The 27,998-nt window shown below is 41.6% G+C and overlaps 1 protein-coding gene across 1 annotated transcript in view; it reads right to left on the bottom strand.

The window, feature by feature from the left end:
• T265_14339 (hypothetical protein) overlaps positions 1-27,998 on the bottom strand; it is a gene marked incomplete at both ends in the record, with an annotated part of 98,986 nt that overhangs the window by 23,901 nt on the left and 47,087 nt on the right. Inside the window, 5 exons of the mRNA XM_009173202.1 lie at positions 2,661-2,754; positions 7,055-7,213; positions 16,784-17,100; positions 20,079-20,256; positions 24,347-24,597. Of these exons, the coding sequence (XP_009171466.1) occupies positions 2,661-2,754; positions 7,055-7,213; positions 16,784-17,100; positions 20,079-20,256; positions 24,347-24,597 (999 nt within the window). The remainder of the gene's footprint in view (positions 1-2,660; positions 2,755-7,054; positions 7,214-16,783; positions 17,101-20,078; positions 20,257-24,346; positions 24,598-27,998) is intronic.

Raw genomic sequence — 27,998 nt, 5'->3', positions numbered from 1 at the left:
TGCTTAGCCTGCCTTGAATTGTTTTCTCATGAGCTCCGTGCGATCGCACGGCCCATGGGATTCACAGACTGTCTTCGGAAGGGATGACCGTAACCCACGCTACTGAGGCATCATTCCGCTCACCGTTGTTTGGTGTACGGATGCTGACACTGCGCTGTGCAGGTCACTGACAGACCCCTGAACTTGTCGACGCTACGAACGTGAACAATTGAGGTTTGTTGTCGAACCTACGCGTCACTCAAAGTTCCGTATTGGGAACCTCAACACTGTCCACATGTGCACTCAGATCCCCGGTAACCACAGCAATATCTGAGCTCTCAGATTGCCGTAACAGATTATTTAAGGCGACAGACTGCTTATTTTTGATGGTATCGGAGCCATAAACTGTTTGGGCGTGTGGAGACAAGACATACAGAATGATCAGCTTCCCATTCGGAAGACTGCTTCACAGATAATGCCAGACAAACCGTACAGAGTTGACCATCAGCGGGCATTCAGTAAAGCAATGATCCCTTCGCTCGCTGCCTGAAGAAAATGCCGAACCCTGCACATCCTGCCGCAGCGACTCTGAATAAAGAGGTGCGCAGCTGGAAGCTAAGTCAAAGTGATGAGGCGGTTAGCTCAACTGCTGTGCATCACCTTGAATTCTCCTTTCTAATAGGGAGCAGATAGTAATGTCAATGGATTTCAGTGCGAGGCAGAACCAGCTTGTGGCCTCAGAGTGCCTCAGAGTGGAAACATTGAGAGCACAGAGGTATAAAGACTGTCAGAGGCTGTCGACGCCGGATTAACCGCAGGCGTGTGGTGACAAATCTCACCGGCTCCTTTTTTTAAAGAACAGGTCGTCACACATGTTCTAACCTCCAGTCTGGCGAAACATGAGCTGTGTTGGTCAGACCTCTAACCAATGACCGACCGGTGCGAAAGACTGTATCACACAGTAGGACTCAATGCGTCAGAGGCATACAAATCTCAAAACAGTCCAGTGTCTTCGTGCTTGAGTCTCCGTTATCCTCTCCTACTTAGACTTCAAACTGTAATCAAATGAAGTGTTACACTGATCGGATGACGTATGGGCCAAGACTGGTAGTTTGAAAATAAACACTCTGCTGCAAAGATATGTCGGAAGAGGTTTGTAATGCAATACTTGACTGAGGTCCTTAACGCCACGCCGGCATATCTGTACTTGAAAATACTATCAACCTTCAGCTACATTTATGAACCTCCAGAACATGTCTTGACTAGCAAGATAGATTGTAACCTTCATGGCTAAATCAGGGTAAAGCAGAACTGTTGGTCCTCACTTCTTCGTTACTGAACTCACACCTTAAGTGCCATGGCAAACAATGTGGAGACGTGGAACACACTGTCAGACATTAGTAAATAAGGTATTTTACGTACGTTTTGATAGTTCGCTGAAGGCTAAGAGTATTTTTTCCTTTCTACCCTACTTTTAAGCGTTACGACCCAACAAGCTGATCTTTCTCACGCTAGTTGAATTTCTTTCCGAAAAGCCGAATGAAAAACGAAAAAGGAGCACCACCTGCGACTGCTAATAATAGAAGCTTTGTGGGAAGACCATGGGGAACCTACATGCAATATCCTGTGCATGTGCTTCATGCTAAATCTAGAAACGTTTGACTCATCTGGATCAGTTACACTACTCATGTGACTGAAAATTTAGGATGTAGGTTTGCTTGTCCTGTGGAGCTTGGTGAAATATAAATTTGTAGTTTATGGAATTAAGAGTTACGTAGAAACCAGCAAACCAAAAGACTAGGTGAATAATCAGAATGAACGTGAAAATTGAGAGAGCGGTTGGAAGGTGAGCACCATATGAAGGCCTGGTATCGTCCACAGAATGTACAACGTACGTCGTTATGGCATTCTTCACCGCAGATATCTACCGGCCTCTGCATTCTCACCAAGACAAATCGGTGTGCACTTTAGTGCCAGTTCATCAGGCCCCAGTATATCCTAGCCACCAAGGCTCATGACGAATTTATCCCAACGTCAGATGAACTCATGGTTGGTTGAAAAGTGTTAGACTTGCCACAAGGTGATTAGCAAGGCACTGCAATGAATTCCTGTTTTTCTATCATATGTCTCTGATTCATCAATCCTAACTGATCATGCATACGTGTGAACCAGTTCTTGCAGCCGCTGTTCTATAAGCTGAGCTACACAAGTTTTATGCACATTTCTCGTCAACAATCCAAGTGATGCTATCAGCGCACAGTAAGCTAACGGTATATCGCAGCCTAACACTGCCCTTGTGTAGACCCACTTGTATTTCGCGGATGGATTATAAGAAAATACAGACGAGGATGAAGTATAAATGAAAGTTGATGGAGGTAAGCTTCCTCCGTGGAGCGAGCAGCTCTCAGATCAAATCACTTCTGTGAAGCCATTTGAACTGAACTCAGCAGAGAAGACGGTTATGCTTGCCGTGCATACAAAGAATACTGAGCTGATGTTCGCGTACATCAAAACCAATAATGGAATGCATGTATTTGTTTACCCAGTGGGTAGTGCACCTTTTTGGACAACAAAAACTGTTGAAATCTCAGGTGGCAAAAGTTCCAAAAAACAATCGTATTACACCAAACTCGTGAAACCGATCGTCAAAAAACGTATGTAATATTTATCTAGTAACTCACCACTAATAACGTGAGTTACTGTTTCGCTTTCCAGTACTTCCTCCACTTCTGTCTGTGTGTACGATTCTGGATTTTCATTTGAGGCCCAGCGAAGCTGAAAACGAAGAAACGTTGAGGTAAATCCCTAATCTGCGGTGTCCGTAGTATATTTGCGGTTGACTCACTCGATCACTCTTTCTATCAGAAATACTAAGAAGAAGCTTCCTTTACAAGCGACCTATAAAGGTCATGCATGTAGGTGAACGGACGATTGCTAAACAGACTAAGCCGTAATAAATACCCTGCGAACTGAAATGTTACATTCCATAAACTCTTTATTGAGAACAGTTCTCAGACTTAGCGTTGAACAGGACTAGGGTCTCCAATATAGTGGAGACCATTGAGCAGTGTTCATTTCAAGTATGTGTTATCGGTGTATCACTGTCAATGACAGTCATGAGGTGATGAATTTGGAGGTCTGTTTACAACAACATATCATGGTCGCTAAACCTATCTACTCTGCCTACAGCTATGTTGTGGTATTCCCTCTGGACAAAATCCTAGGAAAATCTCCAAGTCACTTAACTGATTCATGCTACTCTCAATATCAGGTTGGAATGAGTTTTCTCAGATTGTGACCACCTAATTGTTCTGATATTTCATGCTAGGTACTTTATCAGTCTTCCGCATGAGCGACGAGAGGTGTGTGTCAGACATCGAATGTGACAAACAACTGGCTGGTCTTTGCCGTCTCACTGCATGTTGCCAGTCCAAGCGCTGTTATTATTCCAACCTCGGAAGTGATCTCTCTTCGTATGGCCATGTTCGTCGAACTGGCTTTTGTAAACCAATGACAGATGGTCTTCCATGCAGTGAAGTCGTATCATACCACGTGACCATGAGCTCAAAGGCGTGGGCAAACTCCAGTACATCCACAACCGTTAGTTCTCTGTGGATTTCGTACAAACAGGGTGCATACAACTCACCACAGTAATGTTTGTATGCTAGATTGCTTGAGGGTTTGTCAGGATGGAGTGAACAGAAACAACCGATTCGTCACTGCCTATAACGAGCTTGAAACCATGCGTCATATGAGGGAACACATAGTGTTCAATAGCTATTTATCGAGGGCACTGTGAGCACTACTGATAACCTTGGACAGGATCTGGTGTCGCCCGTCCTTCACTCCGAGGGTCATATTACTTGGTGGAATGTGTTGTCTTTCTCTCAAATGGCGACTTCTTGACTACAACTTTCACCCGTAGCATGAATTGAATTCTTCCACCGAGGTGGTGACAGACCATTGTGGGGTAAGATAGTCTGGGAATATGCAATGAATATTTCGACCAGTAAGCGAATCTAGTTTACGCTGAAAAGGCTATTTTATCGCTGCTGGAAAACATCAGCAGTGTTTGCCTCATCAAAACCCAAGAAGCCATACCCTCATAGCTATTAATTTGAACACATCTTTTCGAAATGCACATTTATCGCACATCACTATCTGGGAGGTGGCAGGTTTGAAACTTCATGGAATTTCGATAGATACACTTACTTTACATTTTCCAATAATGCTGAAACATCTGTGAGGTGGCTCTCGGACTATCAGAATAGAGTGAAATATCTGCTATATATTTCTGCTACAAATCCCTTCATCTATATTGAACTGCGTAACAGAAGTAAGGGCCTAGTTTATGGATATTACGGTATTATGAAAAAAATACCAAAATAATACTCTCTGAAGCGCAGGCTTTTTCCAACTACATTTCCGGTTCATCTTGATTAGTCATTTGAGATAACCTTGGACTTCCTTCAGGCTTTTGGTGCCAAGTCCAAAGAACTTCACCTACACTACTCCTTACTTTTTCGTGCATATGTATGCACTGTTGAGTGTCTGACGGTATAGCTGTTTAGTGGTATATCACTGTGACATTTTCAAACTCTCAAGTTATACGGTAAAAAAGCATGTTTCACCTGTGTTTCTCCCAGCAGACATATCTACATTAATCACCTCTAAGCAAATGTGGTATAATCATATCTATTCTGGGGTGGAGGCTGAGGACGTAATGAAATCGGCGCTTCCCGTTGGAGTAGATGTATAGCTGTTGTTCATTAGCCCATAATTTTGATTTACAGTTGGCAGTAGCTGCTCCCACGATGTTCTCTGACAGTGTACAGTTCCCAAGGTTACAACATAACTTTCGTTCTAGTTATCCTATGTTTCCGAGCGCCTGGGAATTTCTGTTGTTTTTATGCGGGATACATTCTGTGGGATTCGGTGATCGACTTTTATCGGTGTTTTTACGACCAGAGACAAACGCTATCTTTGATTGTATAGCAGTGATTTGAAATTTGGCAGATTTCCAGAAGCGCGCGGTATTTTGTAAGATAAGTCCGGTTGAATAAAAGTCACGAAACCCTTGAAGGAAACGTTCCAAAACACGAAATTTTAAACAGTATCTGTGAAATCGTCCATGTGTGTTTTGGCATTTTTCTATCGGTGCTGATAAACAGCCTACTCACTTTGTGCCCAAAGCAAGTAGATAGGAAAGAATATAACGAAGGGCTGAAGCTATGCACTCAAGAACTATCTTTATCGAAGAGGAACCCGAAACAGCATGTGTCCGAAAGCAATGTCCTATTCATAGATGACCGCTTAGTAATCCTTACACCCTTTGAAGTCAAGTAGCCCTTACGAATGGTTTTTTGCTGAAGGATATCTGCAATTAGAAAGAAGCCTGTTACAGTGGTGCAAAATTTCACCAGTTGAATACTCATTTAGCACATCGCTCATTTCCTTCGCATCGAAACTACATGGCAGTTTTCCAAGTAACTCTTGAAAAAAACTGCAAAAAAGCTATTTGAAGGAATCAAAAATTTACTAGTTCTGAGGGATGGTCAAATTGCCTACGGGAACGAAGCTTGCCACTGGTTATAGATTTATCTAAATTTGCAAAGACAACATTCTATACAGTTTGGTGACTGAAGACCACTACGATTGTTGGCCAGCTTTCATCAGAGTTATTTGCAGAATTGGTGGGCTACGTGTAGTTTTTTGACCCTACATAGCGGCTCTGTCGCTTGTTCTTCGAAATGTGTGCGTTTAAATGCCTCATCATCTACTGCAACACTGAACTAGATATGCGTCCTCAGCGCAATCCTCAGTCAAGTTGGAAGTGCGTTCCTCTTTTAGTGTATCCATCCTGTACGCTCAGAAATAGGGGTATTTCCCCTCACGTAACCAACCAGATGTAGGCTCTAGTTGCAAGTAAACCAGTAAACCTGATTTAATCGGTGCAAACTAACTATACTGCGAAGCCGGCGTGCACTCAAAGGCACAAGTTTGATCGACAGGATGAGTAAGCATGCATGACATGTGGCTTCAGATAAAGAAAACCAAATTTTGAGGTTAACGTCCTCAATACCCCCTGATTTATTCCATTCTTCATTCCCGTTCAACGTTTTATTCAGATAGACCACATCTTCAATCCAGCAATCGATAACTAACTGTTATGGGCTGATAAGTGATCTTTCCTTTGTGTCTCGACAGGTAAATTTTATGAGCTTTTCCACATTTGTTAATCCTGGACAGAGAGAACATGGAACTACCGGTGCTTCGTAAGGTCTTAATCCGGCATGACCATTTGGCCATTATACAAAACACCAGAATAGGCTAATACACTAATTGACTGTAATTAGTGAGTGAATAATTTGGTCATGACGATAAAGGATCAAGAGTTCGCCCTTGTGACAGAACGAAGGCGAATTCTAAGCTTCTTCGCACTAGTAAGCTGGCGCTTTTCTGTGTATCATTCCAGAAAATCGTAATGTTTTGATATACAGTTATGATTTCGAACATTCGAAAACTGTTCGGTAAAAATATGTCTGCCTGCCAGTGTTCTTCGAGTAAAGGTAACAAAACGGAAAGTACAAATTCGTTAGCGAAATACACTCAATTTGCAAACAAAATTGGTTTTGCGAGAGACTCAGCTGAAACCCAGCTGAATCTCTCTCTGAATGCGCTGCATCAGGCCGCCTCATGTTTCCGGTGGTACGATATTTGGGATATCACAACACAATCAGTTGCTTAGAAACATCATAAACAAGATTCAGCTGGGTTTTTTAGGTGTCTCGCGAAAAACTAAATTTGTTTACAAATGAGTTTATTTCACTAATTCCCTACAATTTAGTTTTGAGTAAAACATACGGTTGATGAAAACTAGATGACTGCACCTACCAGATGAGGTCGAAGAAAGACCAAACCAGTGGTGACTCATCAACGACTTTTCAACAACCTCGTGAGTAGTGTACTACGTCTAAAATTCGTTTTTTTAATTGTTAATGCACAAGAATCACTCTCCTTGGCATGCCTGTGCAAAAATAATTACAAGGCGACACTTCGCAAAATGCTTGCAAACCTGGAATATTTGCTTTGGTCCTCCGTTAAAGCCTTGTGTCCACGTGACTGCAAGTGTTGTGCTTGTGGCGTTAACGAGCCGAGGCACTTGAGGTACGTCTGGTTTTGACGCTTTCATCAATTCCACACGTCCACTGTCTTCTCCAACTAAATTGCTAGCCTGAAAACATAAAAGAAAATGCGAAGTTGATCAGTGGCGGACCATATGAATTCGGGGAAATGCTGACAGCGATGTTGATGAGAGCATTTTCCCATCTATAGGCACCAATCCATTGCATTATCGGGATGCCTGAAGTGTGAAGACGCGAGTGTATCTTGAGCTATCCGGTAATTAAGTTTCAAAGAGATGTCAACTGATTGGATCGTAATTCACCTTGGTTGCCAAAATTCGACATTTCAAACACAGGGGAGGTCTGACAATCCATGCATTTAACGTTTCATGGGAAAAATTGCACAAAATCTTTGTAGCGGGTGGATAATAGAGATGATATACTCTGTTCAAGAATGTAGTAATCCACACTCAGCCAAATGTTGAAAATACCTTAGTGCTTCCGAATTTAACCACGATAAATACGACCAATCGTGAGATTTTCTTTGTGAATTCTGATGATCACCTAAAGTTTTAGGGACAACGGGGAAGCCAAACATCAAATTTTTGGCCGGTGTCAGTCTGTTGATTGTTTGTGATGTTTGGAAAAAATGTTGAAGGAATTCTGGGCTAGCAGCAGGTGACAAAAATCCGAAAATCCTTACAAACGAAGCTGAAACCGAGAAGAGTGATTAGGGACATCTGCATCCATCATATTCGTCCAACGAATGCAAATATGCTACCTTCTCCTCGTTTTTTAATGCTGATGAAGTCTAGCAAGTGAGCTGTCGGTTACGTACTGTTTTTCAACAAAGTTTACTTCCACGTCAAGGTTGGTCGGTTAACTTGTGCGAGCCCCATCAGGTTAGCCAATCGTACTGGAGTTGCCATTCGAGATGGATCGGTCTCCGTAGCTGCAGGTTGCTTGGCCGCACATTCAGATAGCTAAACTGTAACAACTTTATTTTGAACAGTCGAAGTGAATTTCATTAGGTGTTCTTGAAATACATTCCATTGGTTCACGGACCGCCTAAAGATGCAAAATAAAGGGTTGGCGTGTCGCAGTTGTGTACTTACAAGTTCATGCGTGGTGTGGCTTGGAGAAAACGGTCTTCAAAACGCAAAATCCACGTACAGATATACTTGTCTGTATTAGTGGGATTTTAGGTCTAGACATAAGCATTTGTTGATGTAGTTATGGTCAAAACGTTGTGGGAAAACCCGGATGGTCAATCTGTGCACATTCTCCGGTAAGCTTCCAGTTTTAGAAACAAGAAAAAGCCGGTGAATATCATTTAAATGGAAGCAGTTTGAAGGTGAATTTCAACTTCCTCACCGTAGAAAAAAATCAGTATATAAATCTACGCCTCAGTGCCCATTTGATAAAGTAAACAACCCCTGAAGTGTGGAGTGTGATATGAGTATGAAATTTCAAGTCTGCACCGGTTCAGTCTCCGATATTCTGTACCTTTGATTCTTCAGGCATTGGTTATGCACTAACGGTGTAACTATAGTGGATCTTGAAGCTGTACTGTAAAGAAGCTGACACATCCTGTGGCTGAATGGTAAATGATATCAACCACCTTCCGACTGTGTTGTGTTCGAAACTCGTAAGAGGTGAATCTGATCACCTGAATTAATGACCAATCTTGAGATCATCGGAGACCAGCAAAATGGTCAACTAAATAAATCTGGCATCCTATGGAAAATTAATTAGCACCGGATAGGGCATTGCCGCATGTAGGAAGAGAACTCAAACCAGAGATGGAATCATATAATTCGTCGACTGATTTACCCTATCACAATGGGTAAATATATGGACGTTGCAAAAACGAAACCAGGGATATGGCCTTTATTTTGATGCCTTTGTTACAGTTGCTAGTGTTGTGAAGTCTCTGATCAAGTGGCTCTTCTGAGAGGGAAAAGGACTCTACTAAGGAGGTTTGTACTGCAGTGGTCGCCTTAATGTAGGTCCATAATCCATAATGTAGCCCATAAATCGTAGCCTTCATGGATGTATTCGCTGTTAGGATGGTGAGATTACATCCATCCTCATAGAGCCTGAAAACAGATTGCTCAATTGATAGATTGCTCAATAGCCACAAACAAAAAAGCTGAGAGAAGGTGGTTAGAAATGGCGAAATATTTACCCTTGCACGACGAATACCATAAGGGGACAAGCAAAGTGGTTTTCTTTTGCCATGTACACCGAGCAATGTTGCATCTTTTCAAACCCTCAAGTAGAACATAAGGTTGACGGAAGCTTGGGGACTGCGCCTACCTTATCAGCCCCAATAATGATGAAACCAGTCGTGGGCTGTCGAAGATTTTTCAGCAACCTTATGAGTAATGTATTTCGTCTAAATATCTGATACTGCTGAGCGGTTGACTAGTTGGTGACAGAAAGCTAATAGGGTTCCTGGACAAGTTTCTAATACTTATTGATTAACAGTTCCGCATTCATTTCATCGCTCGTGAATGTAGGCCAAGTTTCCTCCTTGTATGTGGACCCAAACCGTTCCGATCTCCAACGCGGTGGTGGCCAGAGATTTATATAACTCACAATAGCAGGCAAGGTCTACTCCGTTTAGCACGACTTAACCACTTACGTGAATCCGGCGTTCTGAACGTTAACAAAACATGATCTTCTGGGATGTAGAAGAGTCATTTAGATGTAAGTAGTGGAATCGCGTAGGCGTTGTTAGTTAGGTGTAAGACCACTATCATGCGTTTTGTGTACTGGTTATTCAACTGACGTAACAGTGTTACCCTCTTCCGTTATCCTACGTTGAATATAAACGTACCAAAGTGATGTTGTTATCTATTTCAAACCAAAATCATACTTGGCTCCATGTGTTCGCTGCACGGTGGAAAAAGGAATCGACTGTTTTTTTAGTTTGAAGAAAGCTTCCTAAATTTCTGCCTACGAGTACAATCCGAAATGTTTTTTTTTGGATAGAACCAATTGGGTTGTCATTCTTAGTGTGACATCTTCTAGCCTGAAAAGTACGGTTTTCATCACTGACACCACACCTGTTTTTACGTATTCATTTCAAAGGGATGGTGCCTTTGAATTCAGTACAAACGATTCTAATGCTGGCGTTTTTCTTCTTATTCCCCTAACGTTCAGGTGTTGTTAACCACCCAAAAAACATCAGTATTAAATCTTGGTTTGCCTATTTTGCTGATCTTATATTTTCGACGGAACGTTCTGTGCATCTGCAAAGCCAAAAAACTAGGAGTTTACTTTCGCGATTGTTTGATTTATTCTCAGTGCGCCGCATACCCAAATTCCACAGAAACTAAAGTTTTGAGAGGAATGGCGTCTACTGAGCTCGAGTAGAACACCTAAAAAACCTTCGTCGAACCGTCACGCACCACCTAACATCCAACGCTGTGTCCAGTGAAAAGAAGGTTTGAGGTATTCTCAGTGCGCCACATACCCAAATTCCACAGAAACTAAAGTTTTGAGAGGAATGGCGTCTACTGAGCTCGAGTAGAACACCTAAAAAACCTTCGTCGAACCGTCACGCACCACCTAACATCCAACGCTGTGTCCAGTGAAAAGAAGGATGCAATGAACAACTCAAACAAGGACGAGAAGATTTCGATTCTGCTAGCTAACCCGGTTTGCCTTCCAGTTGTTTTGGACAAACCAGACTAAATAAACGGAAAAGACCCATTACAGGAGTAGAATCCAACTACGGTGTTCAAAAACCGATCAAATCAAAAACCTGATGAACAAAATGAATACACCCCAAGATCTGCAAAAGATCACAAGACAATGATAAATACAAATATAAAATCAATCTCCAAATGGCAGTGTAAAGAAAGAAGATATGTATGAACTGTTTAAAACTATGCTTGACTACATATCTTGAATCTAACGGAGAGTAGTACGAGCATTTACAAGAGACATCAATGAGATGGCCAATTGCAGGGGGTTCCAGAGCAAAAGCCACAGACAGCCGCATTGCATGGTATGAATCCAAAGCTGTGATTTATTTACGTAAGCGGTATCTTCTTCACCAGTTAAATGTCTGAACAGGTGAGTCATTAAACAATGTCTCAGACTACATTAAATTGGTAATCAAACTTTACACTGGAATTTTCGGATACCCCCATTAGCAGATTTTCGAATGAATCACCACAAACCAAGGTAACTATGTGACAAGGCACGAGGCCTCAACTATCAAAGTATGCCCCCAACACAACATGAAAGTGGCATACAAACCAAAAAGCACACTTCAGGAAGCAATTTCAAACTCAAAAGTTACCTTGTAAACAACAAAGAAAACTAGCGTTGTATACGAAATACAACGCAGGTGCTGCGATATATCTTTAGTTGTACAAACAGAAAGGAAGCTATTCATCGGACTCCGAGGTTGCATGCCAAACCCTCACTCTTCTCCGTTTCTGAAAGATAAAGCTTCATATGAGGAAGAGCAAAGTGTGAATGTTAATTATGCAAGTATGAGGCTGAGGAAGCAGTCAGCGGACACATTGAGATCGACACAAACTATCATCTATGAGCATCCCGCTCAAAACTGTACAAAAGCCAGGGATGAAACCTACGGAAGCTAGGGGTACAAAATCCTGGGTAAAATCATGACCACTGGCACACACACACACACCGAAGCAAAACACAAATAGATAAGTCAGGAGGACTTATTGAAAATTTGGTGTAAATTCAGTCAGAAAGAAGGTACCCAATGAAATGGCCAAGAGCTACAAGGCAAAAAACGGCCAAGAGGAAGAAAACTACCAAAACCAGTCGTTAAATCGCCCAATCCAATAACAAAAAGACTAAAGTCTGATACTCCAAAAGTTAAATAGACCAATCGGAATAAAAGAACCGAGACACCGAGGGTAATAAAGTGGACAATAGCTCGGGGATTGTCAAGGATCTTCCTGAAATGGCCCCTTTTACATGTCGGTTTTTACTCTTGTTCACTGTGCCTTCTCCTTCCGGATGCGTGCACTTCCAGGATGTGCCTTCTTACGCTGGAGCTATAATGGTGTAACTATTTGTTACTTAGCCAAGCACTGATTCAATGCGCTTTCAAAGAAATCATCTCGTTTATGCTGCAGACTAGTGCTTTTTGCTTAACTATCGTCCAGTGATTTCATGTATGAAGTAAAAACAATTTAAAGGCAATTGCTTTTATCCCATATTTTTCACTGAGTTGAAGCAAAGAAGAGGAGCATTATTCAAGTATAGAGTATTCCCATGTCATAAAAGTTGACCTCACAATGCACTCCCAATAAGGCGACTGGTGTAACTTACCTATAGAACGAGAGGATTATCACTTGCTTCAAGATATCATCCTGGGAGATCATGTACGTAGATTTTCTCAAGAAAACTGCAGTCATAGACCTCGGTTTTTACTTCCTGAATTCACAAGATATTTTCCAATAGTTTGAGAACCCATACCATTTTTCCGATTTCAGGACATCATTCCGGAATCGCAACCGCCCAAAGGCAGATTTTCATTCGTATCCGCCAGGACATCCCATGGGAGAGTTGTTCCGAAAAAGCTTAACGTCCATTCATTCGCAACACATTAAGCAAAACACCACAGAGAGACGTGTGGAGCGACTGATATGCTGTGTGTGCTATCCGGTGTGCTGCCAAAATACGACAATGGCTGTTTTGTAATCCAAAGTCAATGCCCACCTTACCAAGATTATTGAAAAATCATTTTTTTTTCTCAGGATTTTAATGCAGCAACACAGCTATTCACTTTTTACCACACTTGCCTTCAATACTGCGCTGACCGCAGGCGTGAATGAATGCACCGAGGAAAATATGGCATACCGAGTGTTTACTGGCTTTGCAAGCAGCGAAAATAGAAGACTAAGCTGTGGGATAATCGATTGCCACACTCAGCCATTCCCAAACTACTTGCATGTGAGCTTCCAAACATACTTTTGTTACTTACTCATGTTCGGACTGTATTGATTAAAAGTGTTTAATAATGCAAGGACAACTTGATACTTATATGCTAATAACGTCTTTTCGTAGTAAATAAAATCCGCCTTAATGTGTATAAATTCCTGAACCAGTAGGCGCTAAAAGGCCAATATCTTGAATCAGTGGTCAGGTTTTTGGAGCGCTATAAAGTGCAAAAAGTCGTGATTTTATGTAGCTTTAAACGTCGTTTGGTGAGCCAGTTATTTTCTTTTTGGTACTTGCGTGTTACTTACCACCGTGTATATATAGCTGTTGCTATATTTTCCGTAGAACACGAAATATGTGCTCAAGCATAAGTCGAATAATTGACAAGGTCTTCTTTCTTCAGTAATCCGGTTGGCATACCACCCTTATTCAATAAGTTGGCCACAGTTTTTTGATAGAACTGGGGTCCACATACGTTAATAGTGAGCTCATATGGAAGGCACTGGGATGAGCAAATGACCCAAATGAATGCAGACCGCACCGCAAAAAAACATCATAAACGGACTAATAAATTCACGAAAAACGCTGTCTCCCAACTAGCCAATCGAGTTGGAAGAAAACAGATAGTTTTCAGATTCTGTGTAAATGCATGCAGGCACAGAGGACCTATCCACCCAACTGTTCACTGATGATGTCCCCTCGTATGGAAAAGAAACCTTTGCAGATCAATTGGCACCATCGGCGAATAGGTCAACATTGACTCGATCAACAACAAAAGGTGGCAATCTAGCCTGCATTTTGCCCGAAAATTAGTTTGAAAATGGATGTATTTCTCGAAGAATCTACCATTTCACCACATGTACTGACTAACATGGCCGTTAGGTTATTGTTTGGTGTTCCGAACTAAATTATGTGATTTTGCTGGGAAGAATAACGTAAAACTGACAGATCAAATCAGACCTCGGTTTGTCAGTTTTTATTGTTAAAACCGAATGAAAGGCAGTAAAAAAGAAAGGGCGAGTTAAGACGTAATAAATTATTCATAAGGTTGTTGGAAACTTTTTGACATCTCGTGACCAGTTTCGCCTTTCTCGGGTCTCATCAGGTAGACGCCGTTCACGAGTTTTCGTCAAACTTATGTTCTACTTGATTCCGAATTGCAGAAAATTAGTAAAACACGCTAACTTTCATACCAATTTGGTTTTGACGAAAGACTCGCCTAAAATCCAGCTGAATCGTTTATGACGTTTCAAGGAACTGAATGCGGTGCATCATGTTTCAGTTAGGTCGATATTCGAGATATCGGCATGCAGGCATAAGGGCAATACATTATGGGTTTCAGGTGAGCCTTCTGTCAATACCAACTCGGTATGCGAATAACTGTATTTAGCTAAGAGTGAGTTGACTCTCATCAGCAGATCCTTCGAACCTGCATAGTTCCCAAAGTTCGGGTTCCATCCACTCACACACACACAACTACTTGTCCGCAATATTGTTTCACATTTTCTCGGTGCCCTGATTGAGCGAGAAGTATGGTGCACTACTTTGGAATGGCGTGTTTATTAAGTACTAAAAGATTCAATGTAATAGATAAATAAGAAATATTCAAAAAAAATTTCAATGTACCGGTGCTTGCTTCACAGGATATTGGTTTAGTGTTGCGGTAGAAACACTGGCTAGCATTGAGGAAGTTGATTAGTGAACGCACTGGACCCCTTCCAACCAAATAATACCACGCCGACCAAAATATACACTGAGCTGTTACTACTTCCACGGTCCGCTGTTCACATAACCAGGGTTTCCTTGGAGATATCATGCTGTGCGCGAAACCAGCTTATACTGAAAAGTCGACAGCTACTGTACGGCTGCTTCATCCCTCTCGGGAATCATGAGGCGTGCTCATTTCACGAATCCTCTGGTCATCTGGAACCTGCGATTTACAGGCTAACACTTTCAACACTTGACTGCTCAGTCATGGACAAAATCTCCATTGAAAGTTTCAAAATCTCCTATACTATAAACGCCATTTCCTGATTGGCCCGTTGAAAACGCGCTTTTCCAATATGTTAAAACTTGGTACATTTAATTTACTGAGAGTTGGTATCCTCTACACTTTCAGGCGACGGAACATACCATAGCGCATAAAAGGTTGTGGAATAACACTATTCTACACGTACTGCATTCTATTCTATTCCATTCTATTCTGCCAACACCTGCCGCAGAATTGTTGGAAAGAAAAAGATTAAAAAATATCTTCACAACTTCCCAAATGATATTTATATTTTTACTCTAAAAATAACCTTCGGTGAACGTGTTTGCAATTCTTGTCTGGTGGCTAAAATCGCTCACTCAAGTTGTTGCTTTATTATTTGGTAACAGCGTACACTTTAGTGCCTTTTGCCTCTCATAGTCGAACACTGGAAGATAATCAGTGCCTGAGCACAATTTCCCCAACTTTCTACCAACATTTCCGCTCCTATTCAGCACACAACACTGCAAAATCCAATACCTGTTTATCTGTAAAAATTGGTAATCGATCTACTAATATTTTAGCAAAAGCTATAAGGCAACCTGTACTTACGTAAACTTATCAAGACTCCATCAACCCTAGTGTAAAAACGAACCTAATCCGAGGAATATGAAGTCTGTAGTTCACCTGGAACGATTTTAGTTAATACCCTGTTTAGTTCACGCCCTGTTTCGATTTGCTTGTGTGGACTTCACATGTCTGTTTTGCTTTTACACACTTTTAATCAGTGTTTTCACATGTATCCGGATTGTGTGCGGGGGCATCTAAAGTGAAAACTCTCCAAAAAACGGTAGTACGCTCCACATTTACGCAGAACTTGTGAGTGCATGCACACGAAGTTGCCCTCAGATAAAGTTATCGATCTGTAATTTGTGCAGTCCTCTGATGTGACTCTGGATGCTACGACTTTCTTTCACCGAATTGGTGAATTACAGAGCTCGGTTGGGAATTGGCTGTCCTCAATAGCGCACACTGTCTCATCTCTATACAGTTAGGAAGGAAATTGTAAGCATCATGTGCTATAAACACGAACGATCTGCAGCCAGTAGATACGTACACTTGACACAAAAGTCCGGGCTACCAACCAGTCAACTTCAAGCTTATCTTGGACGTGAACTTTCGTACGAAAACCATACTTCTAAAGTTACCCCAATTCTTAGAGTAGGGGTAAAGTGCATCCACAGCAGAGCTGTGATAAGATTTTGAAAAGCTCATTACTGTGAACGCTTCCGAGTTACAGCAAGTGGATGGCACAAGTCTGAGGAAGACACAAATTGGTTGGTTGTTTTAGGCATCGTCGACCAATTTACACAGTTGGCAATTTCAGCATTTTTATTTTGTTCAACTATATTCGGCCAGATGTGCAACTGTCCCTAACATTAGCCGACTGGCCTTGGATCATCCCAACAAAACTGGTAATTTTATCAGTCTAACATGGTTTCTGAGTTAGAAAGTTCGGATGCGAAAGCTGTCATCAGCCCGGATGCCATCGTCTAAACTCTCCTTAGAGTGCTAAGTCCTTTGCTCGCTGATTATGAGATCTTTTGCGTGAACCGATTGATATTCAGGTAGAGCATTCCGGCTCATGATTGTTATCTGATCAAATCAGCTTGCTGCATAGAACAAGGGTCACATCTGTGAAGCATATCTACTCCCATAGCGCCTGTGCTACCTCGCTAAGTTTGGACAAGAACGAGCACATCAAAACACGTACCTTGCAAAAGTACAACCCATTATCCTCATCGCGCGGTTGACTAAGATACAGTATTGCATGATACAGTCCAGGATGAATCAACTTCATCTGCGACCGAAATTGACCTCCTTCGACCAGGGTAAGATTGGCGGGTTCTCTTGACCACGTCACTTCAGGTTGAGGTTCAGCTGCAATCACACACGTCAGACGCGCTTGTCGCCGAATGCCATTAGTCTGAGGTGACTGATTTGTCTCCGTGTTTTCTGAGTCAAGTGACCCTGTCACTGGTCCCGGAGCAGCCTTTGACCACCGTTGTATGTGAATGATGCGCGGAGCAACTATGTTGAGCAAAATAACAAGTTTAACCATTTTATTGTACGATTTCAAATTCCCAAAATGAAATATAATCTGCGTATACGCAGAGACAGCGGAAAATGCTACTGATTTTCCAGATGGTTTCGGGAGCAAGAATGTGTACTTCCTAGGATTAAAGTGGTAGTAAAACGCTATCACCCAAACAACATTGAGAGGAGTAGCATGGGGAACGGCTATCCAACAAGACTTGAAGAGCATTGGTGCGCTAAACATTGTAAATACTGGGGAACAAGCGAATATTTCGAAAGCGGTTGGATGTAGCGGAAGTATCTAGAGGTCAACAGCTATAAAAACAGTAGAAAATGGAGGTTGACCAGGTGTTTGTTTTCCCAGAAATTTTTATCAGCTCCCGATGAAATGTAAACCATGAATTACTGTCTCGTATAAACGGCTGCCTAACAAGTTGATTCGACTGTCCAAAGATAAGCAGGAACCGTACATGTGTGAATAGATCATTTGCGTAAATTGCCCCTCCCTTCAGGTCTAGGGTGTTCTACCTTCATTTGTACGATATATCACTAGTTAACACTTTATCATGACGTTGGTTCAACTGAATACTGCACGACATTTGAAGACCAAGTGAGAACTTGCTGAGTTGAATTTTAGTCTTTTTTTAAAAAAAAACGAAGGTGGCCCGAATAGTCAATGGAGTCAAACCCGCTACTAGCTCTAAATCATCTTCTTTTTTGGTTTTGTAATTTTAATAACAGCGCTGAGAAGAGACAATAATAGACTTATTCACCCTAATTGTTCGTTGTTTATTTTTTACACGGATACTGCTCACCTTCTACTTTAGGGTTTCTCTACTTCGGTTCAGGTTTGTATACTCTTCCCGCAGCGTCATCAAATGAGCTTGCCTCAAAGGTTTGATTCGTCAGTGATCAACATTCCAGACTGAGAAAGTGGCAAATACAATCTCAATACTTGAAACTCAGTGAGTGCGACAATCCAAAAGTGTTATTTATCATCTTATTATACTGTGAAAGTTTCGCGGACATGTTTAGACACAGCGGCAACTTTGCCGGGCTTAAGACGATAGTCCTCTGGGTCTTTTTTACCTAATTTTAAAACCGATATAAATCCCAAGGAAGTGTTTCCACTTTAAGGGTGCCTGTTACGTAACAGCACGTATTCTCTATGCATATGTATTCAGCAGTTCCACGAATAATGGTATCGGTCACCAGCTCTATAGATGAATTTAACCAAACAATCTGTGACGTAACTGGCAAGCTCATAAAGTCACAGTGACTTTGTGGTTCATGACCATGTTGACGGTGTTGTCAAATCCATAATTTGTATCTAAGGAAAAGGTACGCCATAATTAACCATCATTACAAAGCTCTATGTTTGAGGTGTCATTTGGCCGCAGCAGTTCAAACATGAACTCATGCTATTGGGGTTATTAAGCGAGTAGTGGTCATTGCTTTCACAGGAAATGGCCACTGTTTGAGCCCATATCCACGGAAAAATGATCCCTGAACGTCGATGAACCACGTACTGCAATACTCATAAGGTTGTTGAAAATCCTTCGACAGCCCACGACCGGTTTCGCCCTTATTGGGACTCATCAGGTAGGTGCAGTCTCCGAGTTTTCGTCAACCTTGTGTTCTACTTGAAACCAAATTGCATAGAATTAGCGAAATACACTCAGTTGCCAACAAATTTGGTTTTTCGAGAGTTTCGTCTGGAACACAGTTGAGTCTCTCTTTTGTTATGTTTCCAGGCAACTGAATGTGCTGCGATATCTCGAATACCGTATCGACTGAAACATGAGGCGGCCTGGTGCAGCACATTCAGTTGCTTGGATACATCTCAAACGAGAGATTCGGCTCGGCCTCAGGTGAGTCTATCGCAAAAACAAATTTATTTCCAATTGAGTGTATGTCGTTGAACCACATTCATTCGTAGAACCATGAAAAAAGGGTCCAGTTTTTTTTAAAAAACTGAAACCCACTACCTCTGGGTGGAGGAGCTGGTGGTTAAAGATACGAACATTTATTGAAGCAAACCGTCCCGTGCTATATGGTCTTTGCATTGTTCGCCGGGGCTTCCTTCTGACTCCTCTTTACTGGTCTACAATGACATAAGCTTTGAATGTCATTTCTGCTTGTTTAATTGCATAAACTCTCCTGATGTGAAAACAGGAGGTTCAAGCCTGTCGGCTTCTTTGTGGCGTTAGTGATTACTATATTCGTAAAATCGGCTTTTTGCATGCAGAAAGACTCAGCCTGAGTTCAGTATAACATGCTGGTCATTTGAACCCACCGTGGAGTGCTGGGCTTCAAAAACTGTCTGAGGGTCCTGTGTGAAGGGTACCGGATTGTATCTTGAATACCCTATCATATTCGCACATTTTTTATTTATTCTGAAAGTGGTGTAGTTGACGCGGCATTAGAAATCTGGGCTACATGCGAACCGAGTGTTACAGATTGGCTACCTCAACGACACGTGACAATATGAGAAAGGTTACTGGAGAAAGTGAACGCAATTAAAATGAATGTTTACATAGATCTTCACAGTCGAATGAGAAATGAACCATTTGTCGTTTTAATTTGCAGCAACTTAGACGGAATTCCGGAAACCTTCCTGCGTCTGAAGGAAAAACACTGACTAAATTCCTAACCACACAACACTCAGCAAGATTTTTTCACACACAAATCCCTCTCCAAGGGAACACATAGCAGTGCCGCTAAATTGTGAACAAGTAGAAAACCTACGTTTTATACGACCCTGAGTAACAAACACCATATCTGTACCTAAATGCCAGTTCACCCGACCTCGTAGTAAGGCAACTTTGAATAGAATCTAAGTCGGTTCATTTCAATTCAGCAGAATAACGCCTAACGAAGTATAGATCTCGTTATATAGTAAAACACATAAATGTATGCCCGAACAAAATGTCATGCAACACACATTTCACACTCTGAGGGACGCGACTTACATGGATAGATTAGATCCACAATTCGCACAGCAGGAGATCCAATAGCGTTGTCCATATGACACTGATATCGTCCTACGTCACTTGGTCCAAGGTCATAAATGGTGAGGAGACTTGTTAGAGTGCCAGGGCTCTTACTCCAACATTTCGCAAAGTACTTGAACCCGTTATGCCACTTTCCCTAAAACACATCACAGGTTGGTGGATAGAATCCGTATAGTTTTCAGTGTCATTCATATACAGAATCTGAGTGGAACAGACGCTTTTTTTTGGTTGGGAAATTCATCTATCCCGAGAGAAATCGGAACCACCTATCAGAGAGGAACACCATTTTTGTTGTCCACTGCAAGTTAGGCGAATGAATAAAATGCTTTTTTGCACCCATTGCAATGTTTTTATTGGATAATAAAATCATCTATATCCATTCTATCCACAAACTGCTTTTTGAGAGTGCTCATCTGGTTACTGCCAAGTGAATATGACACCCATTGTTCAGGATGTAGGTTGTAATACACGTTTTCACTTTCATCCCGCCGCGCAACTACAACTACGGTTAGTTACGTGATTCCAATACAGATGTTCGATAAAATTATTCAACAAAGACGGCAAGAGGAGTTCGTAAATCTGTTTGACTTAATCGAGTCAATTTGATCAGGACATCTAGCAAATCGTGGCTGAGTCAACGCCTCCCTTTTATTGTCTTAGTGACAACAGCTTTACCGCTGTTGTCAGTTAGAGAAAAGTACGTGAAACCGCTTGCTCTGTACCACTGTCCTTCCAAAACAATGTTCACAAAGTGCTGCACTTTTGTTCCACTAACTAACGCTATCCAGATGCAAAGATGGGCAATGTATGTTATCAACCGCTTCTTTCTGGAGCAAAGGTTCGAACAAGCATGTAATCATCATGAGATTCGAAAGGTCAAATAGGAAGTGGACGAAAACGAAGTTTCTGTAATGGAAATGTGTTCTTTATCCATCCGCAGGGATAGTGTAGTAGTTGGAGCCGTTTACGATGCCTTTTTATCGGCCTCATTTTCGGAAAAAATATGTGATATTTAAACGCGTTAGCAAAACTAAAAAGCTCTTGCTGAGTGTCTGGAAATAAACAAAGACAATTAAGTACTTCAATTGTTCGTACATTTCAGTCATTAGATCTCATTTTGCTCTACGTAGCCTATCTAGTTGTCGCGCTATTCAGCACTACATCGCTCTGAGGCGCCCAGTCGAAAACGTGCCTTTCTCCGGTTAAAAACGACCACTTGCAGTATCGCCAAATTCCTACACTGATTCGCATTTTACGCACTTGCTATTCCACAGCTTGTATACTGTTCCATTGTGTTTTGCTATTTATTGTGTGTTGAAAATCCATCAACCGGCTTGTAAGTATTTACATGGCCTGATTCATTAAGACTGATTGGGTTACCTGTTGACACCCACCTTTCATGGATGTGTCTAATTAGGTTCCCTCAATGCCATCACACTTAGAGTGACGAAAGACGGATGAAGCTTACGTCACGTTTGGCCTTCTTTTTCCTATCATCACATAACGTCAATTCAGGTCACATCAAACGTCTGCATAACTCAGACGCCCCTAGTACAAAGCCGGAATACCCCGGTAACCGAATCGCTGATGTTATCCCAGCGGTGTTCGTCACAGGTTTTAGGCAGTGCATGGACGGCTTGGAAGGTTAGAGACATAGGTACAGTTTATATATCAGACGGTTTACATCAGGCGTCATTCCTCTTTTGACGTACAGCTGAAACGTCGGAACACCGATGTTTCGTCTGTTGATGAAGTTGCGTTCCTTCAAACTCAAACCAAAGCGAAGTGCCAATATGCAGGACAGCTGATGATTAAACCTGATACAAACTGATTAAAACTTCGGCCTGCAAAAGGCATCAGAATTAACTAGTCCCTCACAGGTGACGCGCTAAACGCCCTTGACGAATGAATAACTTTTTTCATTCTCCATCAAAATGTTTTTTCCAGATGAGCAGATCAGAAACAATTTCTTTTGGCACTGGAACCTCTTTAAGGTGTCCTTCCATATGTTGTATCAGTCGTCTTGTGTTTTTAATTGGTATATATTTGTCCGAACGATTATCTGCAAGACTGACTTGTCCTCAAATGGGCAGGCCAGTTTCAATGAAACTGGGTGGCTTTCTATCGGCGTACACTTTTTGACTTCTGCTACGTATTCAGAAATACGGACGATCATATTAGATTATAAACCATTTCACTGAAAGCACGGCCAGCTCTGGAGGATATCAAGCTTCGGCCGTTCACTTTAGATCACGTGCAGCCGAAATTATTTATGTTGACAATACTGCCAATCCCAAGGCTCAATGTAAATTGAAGCCAGGTGTAAGACTACTAACAAGGTTGCTCAGAAATCTTAGCCAACTCATTAACCTGGGCCATCTTGGAGGACCAGGACAATCATAAAATCGCAATTCAACTGAACTCAGCTGGGTCTCTTGTCAAAATGAAATTTGTTTTCGAGTGAGGGTGTTTGTCGTATCCAGCTTTAAAGTAGTATTCACAGATCTTCAAAAGAACATTGAGCACTAAATGGGAACTGATATGCCGATGACTTCTGGGCTGACCGGTTGGACAATGAATGCGCCGACTGTCAAACGATGGCTATCGAGGACTGATCTAAGGGTATACCTCATGCTGATACTTCAGGAAAGCAAGAATCAAATGTAGGCCAGATATATTCGCACAGTTCAACAGTGAGGGGAGCGGAATACTTCGATATCTTTACTTAGTTCACATCACCGCTCATCTGATCGATTCTTGGTTATATCGCCTCTGCGGAATGTGTCGATTTATGTGCAAGATCATCCACTGTACGCTTACCTCTGAACCACATTCCACTGATTTTCGACTTTGAAAGTTGTTCTCTTCAGCGGGACAACAACTGTTTGTCGTTTCTGTAGGCAATTTTTTCACGAGTACATATGTACCACCTTTTCTCCCATGGTAGACATTATCCGAGTAATCTTACATGACCGTGATTTCACTTCAAGTTGGGAAATGTAGCTAATCAGGGATACAGGCCGAGAAAACGCAAAGCATACTGGGCAAACTTTGTTCGTCACTTCTATTCATGTTTTTCCGTCCACCGCAAACGCTGTCTGGTACACGTAAATGTACCATTTCAACAACGTCACCGTAGTTCGGAAAATGTCATATTACTTGTTAGGCACGCAACCTCGAAAAAGTAAGCCATTACGCAAATGATGTCAGCTGAGTCAACAGTACATTTAATCAACGTGAAAATGTGTGTGAGTGATGTCTATTACTTGGTTACACCAGGGAACGATTATCCAGATGGAATGTCCCTCTAAAGTCAATAATCGCACGAGATCCATCATTCTGCGTGTTGAAAGGTAAAGAAAGGTAAATCTTTACGGTAGTTGGCTCGGCAGAATAGAATGTTTTAAAAAATGCAACACTCTTGAGAGGAATAATCAAATTTGTCTGTGAAGAGGTGTTGATTTCAGAAGAAAGATGCACGAAAGTAAGTGGAGTCCCATGGTCAGGGAGGGACCCAGCCAGCTGACACAATGATTCAAAATGAAACGGATATTTTGTAAAACTTACTGGCTAATAATGAATGAATTTTACTGAGCGTTTCTCTGAACAGAACATTTGAACGCATAAAGTATACTTTTTGGCTCAAAGGAAGTTTAAACAGTTATAAGATGTACTGGGCAAAGCTGATATCAATCTGGCGCTGTGTGGGAAGCATTTTGTTGTCAGTGTAGGTTCACAGAGTACGTCGTTGTATTGGCGTGTCACGTTTATGGCTTACAAACATTGCAAAATGTATCCCACAAGCATATTTTGGTTAATGCGCTCATGGCGGTTTGAACAGAGGGCCTCTCTGCAGGAAACCGCCATGTACGCAAAAAATTCTGCGGGCGGCTTAGAAACGTTCATGTCTACTCTACCACGCAATTGAATTTATAGTACTGGATGTCAAACATGTATTGAGGTTATGGTAAAACGTTTGCAATCAGATTATCCAGCTCAGCAAACGTTTGATCACCAATCAATGTGATATCACCTGCATGTTTTTAGGGTGTGTGGCAGGGATAAGTGATGTGTCTGTGGTTACGCCATCACCTCGCTCAATCACGCTTTCCAAATCAGCACTGATGATGTCACCCCAATTGATGATGAAACGCTTCCCATCACATTACCCACCTCGGTGAACAAACCGAAGACCACAGGCTGAAATATTCACCTACATCACTCACCTTGTTACATCTTATTCCGGTCACAGAATCAGCCAGTGACTCTTCCTCCGTTTTCTTCGGGATCTCTGATACAGTATTTGGACGCGGAAGTTGGGTTGCATAGTCCATCCCAGTGAAAGAATGCGAAATTCTGCGCCACCGTACAGCATTTTCTGTCGGAGTTGGATTAGCCCTTGCCTCGCATTCTAGTTGTGCCTTCTTTCCGGTAGCGGTGATGTTGATGATCGGCTTTCCAATCAACTGTGGACCAACTGAATTGAAAACGGGTTCAGTACTGTTAACGCATGCTGTAATAATATACATTCGGACAAGAATATTGTTGTCTCCATTTGTAAAATTACATTTGATAGACTATTCGATAAATTTTACCTTGGAATGTGTATTACAATAAAATGAGTGTTCTCTCGCAAAACCAATAATATACATTCGGACAAGAATATTGCTGCCTCCATCTGTGAAATTACATTTGATAGATTATTTGATAATTTTTCCCTTGGAATGTGTAATACAATAAAATGAGTGTTCTCTCGCAAAACTCTGCCTAAATTTTCTTACTTCTAAAACGTTCATACCAAGGTATCGCAGAAAAATCATTCCACTAAGAGAAATTCCTATAGAGTAATTTTTTAAACAGACCTAGTCTGATGTGTATGGTGGCTTGACAATGCGTTTTTCAGACTTTACACATCTACCTCCACCAGGGTCGGAGAGCTCGTATACTCCGTACATTGTTCATTTCAAAACTTTGATTTATCTTATACGATAAAACAAACAACAGACGGCAGTTTACCAGTGTAAAATCGAGTAGGTCAGGCGGAACACGACATTATCCGGCCAGGTGACAAGCTTCCACAAGTCTGTCGACAAAAACATTTTGCACACTTTTTAGACCACGTTGCTGAAAATGCCCGTACAATTTAATTTTAGTCGGGAGCTGAAGTGGATATTTTAATCAAATTTTTGGGGAACGTCGGTATCTTGGAAGCGTGAGGTCTTCTAGCACGTGTCATTGAACATCTTTGTGTAATCAGTATCAGTTTAAAACCGCAAACCTCCAAAACGTGATTTCGCGCAACAACAACAACCAGTGCCACCTACTAACAATCATCTGCTTGCTTAGAGTGCGTATTAGTAAACAATGAGTTGTAGGCCAATCTGGTTTGATCACCCATATTGAACCGAAGTGTTTGATTGTGGGATTAATTTTTCACCCAATGACCAAATATGCCAGGCACTTTCTAGGACTGTGACCAACCAGATTAACAGCACCGGCGTTTGCCAGCGAGAAACTCCAGCCACATTCATTGAGGGGTAGTTGCAGTGACGGGAGTATATGGCGTATGGTTGTAAGAATCCTGACTGGTTCTTCCGAAGGAATGTGCGTGCACTAGCCTTTCCGTGATGGCCTTATTGTGCAACCAACAAGAATCATCAATACAATTAGGATGCAACCTGTGTACCTCCAATTGCCTGCGGAAAGTTTATCGGTCGGGTTTGTTCTAAAACTTCGACATTTCTCCAAATATTGATGCTCAATAGATGTTATGCAGTGGATTATTACTTGAAACACCTAGGTATCACACACTTCACGGTGATGAACCTGAACAGACAGTTGAAAAGAATATTTTATCTCAAGCGTACGCAACGCTTGAAGTCATAAAATCACTTCATTCCTCAATAATGTTATGAGAAAATTTGATTGTTCGTGCAATGAGCGTCCTCACGCAACCGATGAGCTGAAATATCACGAATGATCATCACTGATGGTGGTAACAGGAGGGGTTAAATCGGTCCTCAGGTTTGCATTCTTCAGGTACAAATTTTAAAATGACTCGGGAGTTTTAAAGTAAAGGCCGTGTAACCGGACAGGTAGAAAAATAGACACTAGCCGTGTTCATTAAATTTTTGGAAAGACCATAATTTGAACCCGGGAAAAATGCTCACTACGCACTAGCAAAGTTGTTTTATTGTACCACCCATCTTTATTTGTGTTTTCTGGTTCAGGAAACAAATTTTCTCTAAAACAAGCTTGGAAAGTAATCGGTGAATTTAATGACAGGTCTCAGTTCGCTTCTGACAACAACACTCCTTCGGCGGAACTAAGAATAATCACTAGTTTGGCTGGGAGTTAAGCCAGACGTAAAATTTAATAAAGAGAATTTCTGGCTAATAAGAAATAAAGTGCAAGTACTACTTCCTTTTTAGTTGTCCCAAACTTGCCGGAACTTGTTTTCAAATTAGTTGAATTTGCTGTTAGTTTATTCGTACTTTCACCACTAAACTGAGAGGGGTCGCGTGCACACATTGGCCAAACATTGATTGAAAGTGGACCATAAATCTGACTACCATTGACAAATATACCAAGGTCCTGATGTTTAATGGATTATACACTTTAGCTGGATGAAAATATTTGTTTCCACCAAACTGAAGGGGTCGCGTGCACACATTGGCCAAACATTGATTGAAAGTGGACCATAAATCTGACTACCATTGACAAATATACCAAGGTCCTGATGTTTAATGGATTATACACTTTAGCTGGATGAAAATATTTGTTTCCATTTTGGACGGTGAAGCGAATTAGCAGTAAACATCTTCGTCCTGTATGTGAAATCATTTCATGGCACAGAATGCATGGAAGATTCATCCCTACTGGTAATGATAATCAATGTGCACCATAATCATTCCCAGGGGATTTGAACCCATCAAGGTAATACACTGGGTACTAATCGGATTGTTGCTTCAACAAAACAGCCTTTTGTTGAAAAAGCAAATCCACAGAGGGCTAAACTGTTGCACAGTGCAATGTGACTTTCAGTGGTATTCAAACTCGTGCATATTACAAATCTATGGTATAAGGGAAATGAAACAGACGTTTCTGCCACTGAAATGTGGCAACCATGGGAGTCAACAAGGAAGTTTTTCTCTTTATCGTTGCTGCGCTTCACAAAATATGGGGTATATTCGTTGAGTTGGCACAATGCTCATATCAATCAAGTATCCGCCTCTAGATCTAAGTTTAACCCAGGCGAAGCGTAACAACTTCGATCGGAAACGATATACGATCAATCATTACACTGCGACGGAGACCGTCCTTAATTCTGCCTGAATTGGAGGTTCAATTCCCACCTGCAAAACACTAGACCTGTTACCGTCGATTTTCTGAAGGAAATGGCCTGTAAGCGATCAACTGACGTCATTTGTGTCCTCATATTATACCGGTTGTCAACGTGCAAGCCGATGGAGTTACCTCGCTGGACTTTCACGCCCTAAGTTGTCGCTCAGCCAATCGAACCGATGCTGCAAAACGTGCCTTTTGTTTCTAGGTTAGCTCTGAGATGCCCTAAAGCGAGTAGTCTGACATGTGTCCTGCGAAACATCGTTGCTTTATAAACAGTCCCATGCAAAAATCCCTATGGAAAAATCGAAATCACGAAATTTCCTTCAGGGTGTTGCTCTGATTGGTCTTCGTTGTCTCGACTTCCTCTGGTTCCTTATTTGGCGAGTTACACGTCATGGCAAGGAGATAAAAGAATCAATGACTGACCCTTTTCAGCGCTGAAAACATATATGGGAATAATGTTTGAACGACCTGGAAGTAGCTGAAGAATAGCAGAAAGTCCCGGAGACTCAGAAATGACCATCAGTGACC

The sequence above is a fragment of the Opisthorchis viverrini genome (assembly GCF_000715545.1).
Source record: "Opisthorchis viverrini unplaced genomic scaffold opera_v5_178, whole genome shotgun sequence".
In the NCBI taxonomy this organism is placed as follows: domain Eukaryota; kingdom Metazoa; phylum Platyhelminthes; class Trematoda; order Opisthorchiida; family Opisthorchiidae; genus Opisthorchis; species Opisthorchis viverrini.
Note: the sequence above shows the minus strand (reverse complement) of the source record. Positions and strands in the feature narration are given on the sequence as shown.